The sequence below is a fragment of the Euleptes europaea genome, chromosome 4 (genome assembly GCF_029931775.1).
Source record: "Euleptes europaea isolate rEulEur1 chromosome 4, rEulEur1.hap1, whole genome shotgun sequence".
In the NCBI taxonomy this organism is placed as follows: Eukaryota; Metazoa; Chordata; class Lepidosauria; order Squamata; family Sphaerodactylidae; genus Euleptes; species Euleptes europaea.
The window spans coordinates 48,252,350-48,264,595 of record NC_079315.1 but is presented as its reverse complement, the minus strand read 5'-3'; the positions used below and the strand labels follow the sequence as shown (position 1 = coordinate 48,264,595).

Below are 12,246 nucleotides of genomic sequence, written 5' to 3'. Positions count from 1 at the left end.
AGATTTAGCTATACATGTGCTCCTTTAGGCACTTTTCCAGTATCTGTTTGGGTGAAAAGTGTTTGGTCCTAAGGAGCGAAGGCAATCATTGATCCAATTGGCTGAGATATTGGCTTTGTTTGCCTTCAGTGACTTTGGGGGTTACCGCATTATGTATTCCCACCGATGTATTAAGAGTTTGAAACTGTTATAAAAAATACTGTTTGCAATTTGTTTGGCCCCTTTAGCTGTGAAGACGTCTTCCAACCACTTTTTAGCCGTGGCATCCCAAAACCCTACAGCCTCTCTCCTTTTCCTGCTACCTTCTCTCCGTCCCATCCACCAACAGCCTACGTTTATCGGGCCCCGTCTTCAGCTTTCCCTCCTTCCCTCTCCTTGGGAAAACTCTGCTTGGTTCCAGCTGCTATGCAGCGCCAGCCATTGGTCCACTTACACAGAGGTGGCCACAAGGCAAGGCTCAATTGCAGTGGGGAATCCACAAGGACTTGGGGGGGGGGCACCTCAGTTTCTCCTGTATTCCCCTCCCCAGACTATTTCCTCTTTCCCTCCTCTTGGAAACACCATATTCTTTCTGTGCTTCCCGTTTTCCTTCCCACCCATCCACCTTTTATCTGTCCCCTCTCTATACTTAATTTATAGTCCACCTTTCACTACAATGGGGACCCAAAGCAGCTTAAAGCATTCTCTTGTTCTCCATTTTATCCTCATAATAACCCTGTGAGATAGTTTAGGCTGAGAATGTGTAACTGGCCCAAGGTTACCCCATAAACTTCCTTGGCAGGATGGGTATTCAAACCTGGGTCTGAAGCTCTAACCACTATACATGCAGGCTTTCATGGATGGCTGTTGTTAAACAGTAGCAATCAGCTGGGCCTGGGTGAGTCATGCAAGTCATGGCCTGGCTCCATGGCCACTGATAACATCTGTTTCTTAAAGCTACAGGTGCTGTTTCTATTATTTGGGTTTTTTTTAACCTTCCAGTGTATTTGTTTTTTAGATTTCAGATTTTATGTGAACCTGAGGCTTTTCTCAGCTTTGTAGAAAGATGTCTTGTCTGTCCATGGCTACAATCTCTGGATTTAAGAATCCACAAACGGGCCCATGTTGAGAATTAGATATATTGATGATGATATTTGATTTAAGGAATGTGGTATCCATTAAGCAAAAGGAAATATTTTTTTAACCAAAGAACACTTGATTGTTATCTTAATGCATTGTTTATTTATGGAAACAGGGACAAGTTAGAGCACTTAGCCTGCATATATTGGTGGTGACAAATTCTTTCTATTGTGTTTAAGGATTCTGTGACATGAGTATTGCAAATCATGCAACTGTTATTTTGCTTTCCTAGTTCCTTTCTTTTTTTAAAACTGATGTGTATAGATCTTTTAGATATCTATTCTTTCAATATTATAAGAAGACGACAGCCTGCATGGTGAAAGCTCTTCTAAAGAGAACGATTCTTGTTCTCATTGGAAGGTATTTCTGTAGTTAAAATGCCCCCAATCTAGAACAGTGATCTATGTTAAAATACTTAAGGGTGTTCGGTTGCTACCTTCTCCCTAATGAATGACTTCTCCTTTTTGATGTTAAAGGCATTCTTCAGCAGAAATAAGAAGGCAATTTGTGCATCCAATCAGTCAGGTCCCTCAACGAAGTATCAGTACCCCTGGCTTCTCTTCTAGTTCTCTAGTAAGTATAGAGATGTTTGTACATTTTTCTCTGCCAAATGACATGAGTTTAGTTTTGGTTACATGAGGTAGGGCACACAAACATTTGGAACATGATGAGGGTTGATGTGCATGTGAAAAATCTGGAGTGAAGAAATGGTGAGTGGGCAAGGGTTAATCACCTCCTTCAGTTTCTTCTCCATTCCATCCTAAAATCTGTTCTGCAGAAGCTGCTTCTTTTAAAAACTGTTCCAGGGTCCTGTGAAGGCATTTTGCATGAAACCTATACGTAGCACCTAATATGAAACTTATGTAACTTGGCAGAGGCCTGCAGATTTATTCTGCAGAACAAACGGACTAAAACTATTAGAACCGGTTCATTCTTTTTACCATATATAGCACATCTATAACATGCTATTATCTAAGGTGATGACAGTATCATCTGAAGTAACCAAAAATAATGTTAACAGATTTGAAATATCAAACAAAAATGCCATAGTAAAGCTTACGGACTGTAGTATAATAAAGTCATGTGTGAAATAAGGTGCAGGTGCCATAGACAGATGTATCCTACAAGTATTGTTCAACCAGGAGACAAAGAACATCTAAGATTTTAAAGCAGGATTCTGATTAAGTGCACAATTTCACTTGCAGATTATATCTTGAGCAATTGGGAATCAGGGTGTAGATTTCAATACAGTGTAATTATAAGACATGCTATAATCATTTTAGCCCAGTCCAATTTTCAGTCTTACAGTATGATGTTGTCTTGCTCCATTTGTTCTGTTGAGCTTCACAGAGTAATATTGTTCCAAATAACTTCACAGACCTTTGTTTGCTCATTTGAAATAAGGTATAATCTTTCAGAATACCTGCAGTCTTAATTTGTAACAGAACAGCCTGATAACCCTCATAGTTTAATTATATTTTCTTGTTTTGGGTGCTTGTTAAAGGTAAGAGAAATTTAGTGACTGCAGAATTTTGTTAAAGCTCTAAATATATTGATTTATTTAACTCCATGTTCATAAGAATGAGCAGGTACTTGGAAAGCTACAGTTTTGGAAACTGGATCGCTAAAATAGTGTTCATTTCCTGTCTGTCAAAGCTAATCACCATCATGTTTTAGTCATTTCCTCAATCTGAGCAGTTGTGGTGTTTAACTTGTCCTTTGTGGGTTATTCACTGGAGGGGGAGGGGACATTTTTGTCCTTAAAAAAATGCTTGTCTTCAACTTGCAAAAGTTGTATCTTAGTTCCGGTATCCGCCATTTTGCTTGCTGCTAAAATGTACCCTTGCTGCTGACTGTACCGTATGGAAAAGGTATGTTTAATGTTGGTGATCTGTGGTTATTTTCGTATGATGTTTAATTTGCTTTTAACTGGAGAAACCTTATTGCTTAAGTTTGTTTAGCAGTTCTTCACCTCTACTTCGATCAGACAGTTTATTAATAAACATTTTGTTAACCTTTGCACACATTTACTAGGAGGCCTATGAAACTGCACACATTTACTAGGAGGCCTATGAAACTGTAGAAGTAAAAAGCACAAAATCTTAAAGTACAAGAATTGATGGTTCATGTAGGCAGTCAGAATGCTTGAACATTCCATAATTAATCCTAAATTGATTTTTTAAATAAAGGAAAATATTATTTTGTTTTTCCAGTATCAGCAGAAAAACATGGCATGACCTTTATTTATCCATTCACATGCATATTTAAATTTTATGCACTATTTTTTTTTTTTTTGCAAACCAAAGTGATATGCCACACAATGCTGTTGTGAATTCCAGGAGCTCTAAGTGGAGCATGACTCTGCTGTGTAAATGTATGTCTAAAAGTATGTGGTGCTTTGCTAATGGAGATGGGCATAAGCCTGCTTTCAGTTATGAACATTGAATTTTGAGGGACCTCAAAACCCTAAGTAGATAAAGTTTTCAGAGGAAGGACATCTTAGATTTATCTCCGTGATTGTATCAAAAGCAATTAAAACATCGATGTGACAAAGACTATTTTTGAAAGAGACTGTTTACCTGAACAGTGTTATACATGATTTCTTAGGCTATAGTATTACTAATCAATGGGAGATAAGCAGCCCAGCTATTTGCAGGATTGTTGCCCACAGTGATCTGAAGTTGTATAAAACCCTTGGACAGGGTTGTGCTTCCTTTTGAAGAAGGTTGTGATCACACAGTTTTTGGCAAGCAGTGACAGAGAATACAAGAACCTTTTCTTTGCATATTCTTCCTCTCGGTCACACCGCATGAAAGATGTTAAGTAAAATACATACAGAGTAAGGTAATTTCAGTCTCTGAACCTGATTCAGAGAACCTGATACACAGATTGCTATAGTATTATTATATGCCAATAAAGGCTTGTGTTGTGTTGTGTTGCTATAGTGTTACAATGCTATAACAATATGCCAGCTGCAGATTGAAAATAAACCAAGAAGCCTTCCAGTTTCAGGGAGGAAATGGCTGCCATGGGGAGGGAAAATGGTACCAATGTGGGCAGGACAGGGAAGAACTGGACTTTCGTGTCCACATAGGTGAACCCCAGTGAAAATTATATATATGTTCTTATGACTATAAACGTTAAAATAATGCTGCTGAGAGACATCTTTTCAGTATAGTTGGTGGAACAGGGGGATAACCCTGATCAAAGAAACATCTAGGCTAAGAGTTACAGTTTGGTTAAACCATGCAAACCATATAAGCAAAGCACTTCAGCCTTAGGTAGAGATGCGAGATGGGTTGCATTTTTCAGACATGGTTCTTATTTGGGGTACTTCGTTGGGAGTTGCTGGTGTTCTCTTTCCATTGGGAAATTAGAACCCAAATCCATTTTAGGGACCTGAAAACTGGGATATTTCCCCCCTAGCATTACCCTTGAATATTATTAAAGATGCAAATCTTACGGAACCTATAGATCAGTATTTGCTGTCTTCCAGTCCACTATTTGCTGTCTTTCAGTCCACATGTCCCTTCTCCATCTATTTCCTTATCTGGTCCATTAGTTTTACATAACAGCATGGCTGGCAAAGCCATCTGCAGAACCCAGGGCCTATTCTATTAGGTAGGGTTTACAAGATTCCCCTTATTTCAAGAGTTCTCCTTATTTCGGAGCAGTGGTTTTCAAACATTATACCTTCAAAGAACCGTTTCTATCCTGCATGTGTTCCATGAACCCACTGTGAATTCTAACGTAATCTAGAGTATGTTCTGAATCTAGGGTTCATATGAAACACTGAATTAGTTTAGTTCATGTGAAGCAAAGGCCGGACTTGTTGGGCTTCCCCGTTGCTCTGCATGAACTCTAGAATACATCTAATGTGCTTACAGAACATTCTGAGATGTGCCAACGGCCCTCACCAAAGGCGCAAGGGCCCACAGTGCCGGCATCTGGGAGGTGCACGCCGGCGTCTGTGGGCCCAGCAGGGCTGGATGCCAGTGTCTGGCCGCTGGCCCGGCAGCGCTGGGCCTGGACGCCGAAGGAGCCTGTCACCAGCGTCCGGACACCAGCAAATGCCGCAGTGGCGGCCCAGGAGGCATTCCTGGGGCGTCATGGTGCTGGCTGGGGAGGGGGGGCGGGGCCGCCGTTAGCTGGCCTCCTGAGCCGTTTCAGCTCGGGAACACCCTTCCCCCACCCCGAGATATGCCACCTTTTAGGTGGTGTATCTCCCGTGCATAGGGTTGCACATTTTTTTGGTGCCAGGTGGAGGTTTCGGCTGGGCCGAAACCTCCTTAGGAGGCAGCACCGCTGTGTTGCCTCCTATGCCCAGTGCAGGCATTTCAGTCAGGAATGCACTGTTAGTTGCACATTACAGAGGAAAATCAATATCAACCACTGTTTGTCAAGGAAACTAGGGCACTTTTACTGATCTTTTTGACTGAGGAAGCCCTGATAAGGTCCAAAGTGACATGAAATACAGAGTGTAAACCACTTTTCCAGAATATCATCAAATGATGGTCTCACTGAGAACACAAGAGCCCAGTAGGTTTCCATAGAAGATTTGCTACAGCTTTGAAATGCTCCTTATTTAGGGGTCTAAGGCATAATAGAAAGTGTTCTAGTGTCTATAATATCAAGACAATTTGAGCTGGATTATGATTTCCTAATTGGGTCTAACATCCTGATTCCTTTTTCTCTTTCATTAGCCTTTTGTAACCCTTCATTAATAGTTTTATTTATTTTGCTAGTACCACAGAAAGAGAGGGGAAGAAAGACTTTTGTTCTGGTTTAGTTGCAATAATGTGCAGGAAAGGTGTTTAACTTGTGACTTGTACACAAATGTGGTTAGGGTTATCCATTTGAATGCAAGTTGAAATATACATCCCATTCAAGCAAATGCAGTGCACATTACATCTGAGTAGGCATCTGATTTATGCCTAGGGTTCCCAATTCATCAACTGAGCTCTTTATATAATAACAGTAATATCATCTAGTAATAAACAAATATGCCTGTAGAGTAGTTGTGAACCACTTATTTTGTTTTTGTGATACAGCCTCAATTCTATGATGCAGTAGAGCCAGTGGATTTTGAAGGTTTCCTAATGATGCAGCTGAACAATTTGGATTCGGATCTCCTGCAAGAAATTGGTGATTTTCCGGAAGATGATTTGGATGTGGTCTTTACTCCAAAGGAACACAGGACCTTACAGCCATCATTCCCTGAGGAAGGGTAAGGGAACAGTGGTGAATTTCTTTAACAACAACAACAGGTTTAAGCTTAATGGATAGTATACTACAAGTGGGGGCCTGCAAGACTCATGGGAAGTAATCCTATCTCCCCCATATTGCCGAGCCTGGCATGACTCCAAGCCCCACCACTCACCTTGGAGCCTGGCTGCAGTGGTGTCAGTCTCTGGGACATGCTCTGAGCCTGGAGTGGCTCCTGGCACCTGCTGCTACTGCTGGGCCCAGATTGGCTCCTGGTGACAGCTCCTGGGCTCTGCTATAGCTGCTGCTGGGCTCCTGGGCTCTGCTGTACCTGCTGCCAAGCCTGCTGCAGTTCCCAATGGCCACTGCAGAACAACAGTCAGTGCATGGTCTGCGCATGCAAAAAAGAGGAGATTGAGGGGGACATGGTTGCTCTCTAAGTATTTGAAAGACTGTCACTTAGAGGAGGGCAGGGAGCTTTTCCTGTTGTCAGAAGAGGATAGGACTCGCAATAATGGGTATAAATCATGGGCAGAAAGGACATTATTTTATTTTTTTACATTAAGAGTAGTTCAACAGTGGAATCAGCTGCCTAGGGAGGTGGTGAGCTCCCCGTCACTGGCAGTCTTCAAGTAGCAGCTGGACGAACACTTGTCAGAGATGCTTTAGGCTGATCCTGCACTGAGCAGGGAGTTGGACTAGATGGCCTGTATGGCCCCTTTCAACTCTATGATTCTATGACTTTCCTGGGAGTAAGCACCATTGAATAGGCCTGAGTAGAATGCTGACTATATCTGCTTAGGCTTGTTCCCTAAGGAACCTGATGCAATGAAACAGCAGGGATGACAGCTGAAAGGAAAGTGAAAAAAGTCGGACTGAATCTGACACAAGCTAGAGCTTATTTTCAAGCCTACTCCGTGGTGGGGATGGCGGCACAAATACTTCTGTGTCACGTTACGTATGTATATTTAAAGTGATGATCCTTAGTGTGATCAAAATAAACTTTCAACAGATTGCTGTGACTTTATTTGTCAAGCATTTCACTAACAAAAAAATTTATATGTCAGGTGATGTTATTTACCTGTTTGCCATGAAAAGCTTCAGCTGCCCATTTCCATACAACAGGCCTCTATTAGAGGGGCAGGACATTTTTCTTCAGACCTATTAGCAAACATAGCGAAGGTAGGCTTGGGAAGTGTCTCATTTAAGAAGGGGTAACCCTGCCCACTTTGCAGTTTGTCGGCTTCACTGGCTCCCTGTTGGGTTTATTGCACAGTTCAAAGGGCTGGTTTTGACATACATAAAGATTTGTCAGCATGTGTGTGTGTGTAAAGTGCTGTCAACTCGCAGCTGCCTTATGGTGAGCCCATAAGGTTTTCAAGTCCAGTTATTAAGTGGTTTGCCATTGCCTTCCTCTGCAAAGTCTTCTTGGTGGTGTCCCATCCAAGTACTGATCCTGCTTAGCTTGCAAGATCTGATGAGATCAGAATATATTACACCATTCCACATCGCCATTCTATCAGCATAGGTCTAGGATATCTGGAGACTGACTAAGGACATAAGAAGTTTTTGTTCAGACCAGTGCTTCATCTAGTCCAGCATCCTATTTCAAACAGTAGCCAACCAGTTGCCCTGAAGAGACAACCAACAGCTGTTTAGAGGCCAAGGCCTCCTCTTGATATTGCCTTCTGACATTGGTATTCAGAGGTTTACAGCCTCTGGATGTGGAGGTTCCCTTTAGTCATCCTGGCTAGTAGCTATTGATGAACCTATGCTCCATTAATATGGCTAAACTACTTTTAAATACCACTGTGTGAGTTAAGAATGGACGTGGACCTATAAGACTGGTGTTGTAGAAACTGCAAGCTCATACTGTAAAACTAGACAGCTGATGCTAAGAATGGTTGTGCAAAACACTAGCTGGCTGCTGCCTCCAGTTGTTCCTCTTCTCTAATTTTCTCTTCTGCAATTTGAGCAGTATTCAAAACCGGAGTTGGCTACAGGCACAGGGCAAATAAGAAGCTTCAACAAATTTGACTGTGTTTGGCCTGAAGCCCTCATTAAGCCTTTGAGCAAGGTGATACTTGGCTTTTTTAATCTGCCATCTTGACAAACTACCTAATTGTTCCCTGCTGAAAAGATTATTTTAGTGTTATTTTAATTATTGGTGTTATTTTATTTATTTATTTGGTGATTTGAATCCTGCCCTCCCCGGATGCCCACATGTACTGGTTGTTTACTTACGGCCCATGGCTGGTTGTTTACTTATGGCCCTTCTGACTCTTCTCAGGGTGCCAGCACAGCCTGTACCACTGAAATCCTCCTGCAGATAAAATTGTCTTCCACTATGAAGTTGCATCCCCTCTGATCTGAATCAAAACATGGCTTGAGTGGCAGAAACATCATACTGTGTGCTTGATACTGCAACATGGTTGCAAAATTAAGTACAAGCACCAGCTCAGAAAGTGAAGGTTGCTAAGAGACAAGCTGGGTTAACTGGAAAACCAAAGGCACAGAAATTTGCACTGGGTTAAGGTGTAGGACTGGGACTTGGGAAATCCAGGTTCAAATCCCCACTCACGCCAAGGAAGCTTGCTGGATGACCTTGGTCCGGTCACACATTCTCAACCCTGGCTCTGGCTAGTATTTGGATGGGAGACCTCCAAGGAATACCAGGGTTCTGACCCGGAGGCAGGCAATGGCAAACCACCTCTTGCCTTTAAAACCCTGCGGGGCCACCATAAGTCAGCTGTGACTTGAAGGCAAAAAACAGGCAGAAAAAGAACAGGCAGAGGTGCACAACCCCCAAATGGTATAGCTCACCAAACTCTTCCCAGACTTCTCTTGTTTACTAGAAGGGCTCATAGGCTGTGCTTCTACAGCACTTGCCTAGTATCAAAGTTAGGAACTAATCATGGCCAACCCTGCTTAGCCTTTGAGCTTGTCAGAGCTCAGAAGCTAATCTGGGCTATTTAGATTATAGCTTCTGAAAATCTTCAACCTGAGAGTTCCTATAATTCTTGGCAGATCCAACTGGTAGACTAGGACTCCATATCAGAGTTTTGAGGATGGCAGCTGAACCTTGTTTTTTCCAGATGCTTGACCCAAGGAGATAGTGAGATAGCATCCACAGCAAACTAGAACATTTTAATACTGTTTCCAACTAAAATTTAACTCTTTGCTGACATCTTCTGGTGCTTTGCTGCCACTTACCTCTTGCCTCTTATTTACTTACCATATAAAATTTCCTAATACTACACTGAATAGGATGTCACAGTTTATGTGTAATTTAGTTTTAATATACTGTAGGGCAGGGCCAGATAACATAATGTTCACGATTCATGACCAATTAAACCTATCTTGTCCTTTTGCGATTAAGTTTGTATCTGTATGTGTGAAAGAAAAAGAGGTGGTAATTGTTTGGATAATATATTTATATTTCTTCTCTCTCTCTTTTAAAAATGTTTTTGGTAATTTGGTAATTTAACATTATTCTCACTTAACTCAATGTTTAGTAATGATTATTTGTCTTTTTCTTCATTCCAAGTACTGGTGATTATATATCCATGGTCTACATTCGTATACTAACTATGATACCTATCAGTGCTTTTTGTTGTTCCATTTTGAGGGCAATGGGACAACCATATTAATCTTGATATATCTCAATTTATGATCTTATCCTGTTATATCAATGGTTTTTCCAATCCCATTAAATGAAAGAGTTACTCATTCCTTAGTAAAGAACATCCAGATGTTCCTTAACTCCCAGGAGAGCTCAAGATGGGCTTGCAACCCTCTCTTCTTCAGCATGGAGGCAGCAGACATCAGTATAGGGAATATGTTGGGCTGGATGTTCTAACTAAAATGTTGTGAGACACCTACATTAACTGTACAGTTTTAGAACCTATAGAACTTGGTTCTGAAGAAGAAAATTCACATTCCATTACGGGGTTTGTCTGATGGATCCTTGGCATGCAAGATCCAAGCATGGTTAGTTAGGAGAATTATATGAATTCAGTAATAACATTTCAAATATTGGAGTAACATCCTTCACATTTGTGTATAAAACATGTCATGAGTTTACCAGATCAACATGTGTTGCAAGTTCTCAGACAGTTCAATCCTGTGTAGTATTACTTCAGTTTCCCACTGCGATCAGTTAAAAAAACTGTGAATAAGGTTGCACTGTGAATAAATTACCATCTCTAGCTACATGTGTTTAGAGTTTTCCAATATCACATTAAAAGCTACATTAAGGATCATGTTTCCCTCTAAAAATGCTTCTTGCTGGAAAAATTATTCTCACTCAGATGTAAATTGTAGCTATTATGCATTTTTGAGACCCCGCAGTCCCTCAAGCTTAAAGATAGGAGATAATTTCTATCAGCAATTTGCTGTTTCTCGGAGTTGCTAGTGGACAGAAGCTGCACATAAAAGCCACCAAGGACGGAGAACCCTCTGCATTCCTGGGCAATTGATTCCACCACTGAACTGCCCTTATTGTTAAAAGGTTTTTCCTAATATTCCAACAATATCTTTCTACCCATAGTTTAAACCCATTATTGTGAGTCATATCCTCAATCAACAACTGGAACAGCTCCCTACCTTCCTCAAAACATCCCTTCAAATACTTAAAAAAACCATAACCCTTCCAACCTTCTCTTCTCCAGGCTGAACATCCCCAATTCCCTCACCCTCTCTTCATAGGGCTTAGTCTCCAGACCCCCTAATCATCCTCATTGTTCTCCTCTGCACCTGCTCCAAAGTGTCTACATCCTTCTTAAAGTGAGGCCTTTGAAATTAGACATAGTACTCCAGATGGGGCCTGACCAGTACAGTACACAGTGGTACTATTACATTTCATGACTTAGACATCAGGCATCACTGAAACACCCTAAGATCACATTTGCCTTCTTTACTGTCGCATCAGAATGTAACTCTTAAGTTTTTATTTATTTTTACTTTTTAGCTATTGTTCCCATTGTTTTTGATATTGTCTCAATGATTTCTAATGAAATCAGCATTAAAAAAAGAAATTCTGGAAAACAGGTTTGGACATAACACAAAATTATAAGTTGCAACAGAGGTGTTTTGTGAAGTAGCCATTTTTAATAAGTAGTATAACCTCCCATTTTGCTGTTATTTTCCAGATTAGATTTATATATTGCCACTGGCTGCTTATTATTAATATTTTTGTCCCCTCCCCAGTGCTGAGTTGGATCTACATGTCCAGGATTGTGTACAGACCTATATCCGTGACTGGCTGATTGTGAATCGAAAGTAAGTTCCAGATTTGTACTCAAAGAGTTAACACATTGATTTTTATATTTATTTTTCTTGATAATGGAATATTAAAATGTTGCTTTGAGTAGTCCTGCAAACTGTACCTAATCAATAGGTAGGGTTCCTACAGTGTCATTCTAAGCAGAGTTACACCCTTCTAAGCCCATTGACTTCAATGGCCTTAAAGGGCCATATCTCTCCATGCAATCCTGAAGGGGGGGGGCAAGATCCATAGGAGCTGGCTTAACCCAGTGCCGGCATAAGTGCCTACATAACCCAGGATAACAGGCACTTACACCACCCCGGGTGGTACACACGCTGGCACTGGGAGCTGCGGAACTGCGCCAGCCTCTGACGCCAGCGCAGCCATGCGGGAAGTGAAATCCCAGAAGAAACAGCAGGAGCCTGCATGTGGGGGGTGTTCCAGGAGGCAGAGGTGACATTAGTCAGCTTCCAAACCCTTTTCGCCCCAGGAACATCCCCTTGAGCTGCTGTGTGGCTGTGCCACTTTTTTGGTGGCACAGTCTCACTTTTTTGCAATGGAGCATTCCCCCCATTTTTCCATTTTTATATTTTTTGAAATTCTTTTATTTTCTCTGCAGTGGCTGGGAAGCATCTGAGGAGGTGGCACAGCTGTGC

At 41.4% G+C, this 12,246-nt stretch overlaps 1 protein-coding gene across 2 annotated transcripts in view; it reads left to right on the top strand.

The window, feature by feature from the left end:
* The first annotated feature begins 1,626 nt into the window (after positions 1 to 1,626).
* DOCK8 (dedicator of cytokinesis 8) overlaps positions 1,627 to 12,246 on the top strand; it is a 154,827-nt gene continuing 144,207 nt past the window's right edge. For both annotated transcript variants that reach the window (XM_056847983.1, XM_056847982.1), the window contains exons 1-3: positions 1,627 to 1,692; positions 6,171 to 6,346; positions 11,533 to 11,604. In XM_056847983.1, coding sequence (XP_056703961.1) covers positions 6,219 to 6,346; positions 11,533 to 11,604 — 200 coding nt within the window. In that variant the 5' untranslated portion in view covers positions 1,627 to 1,692; positions 6,171 to 6,218. The remainder of the gene's footprint in view (positions 1,693 to 6,170; positions 6,347 to 11,532; positions 11,605 to 12,246) is intronic.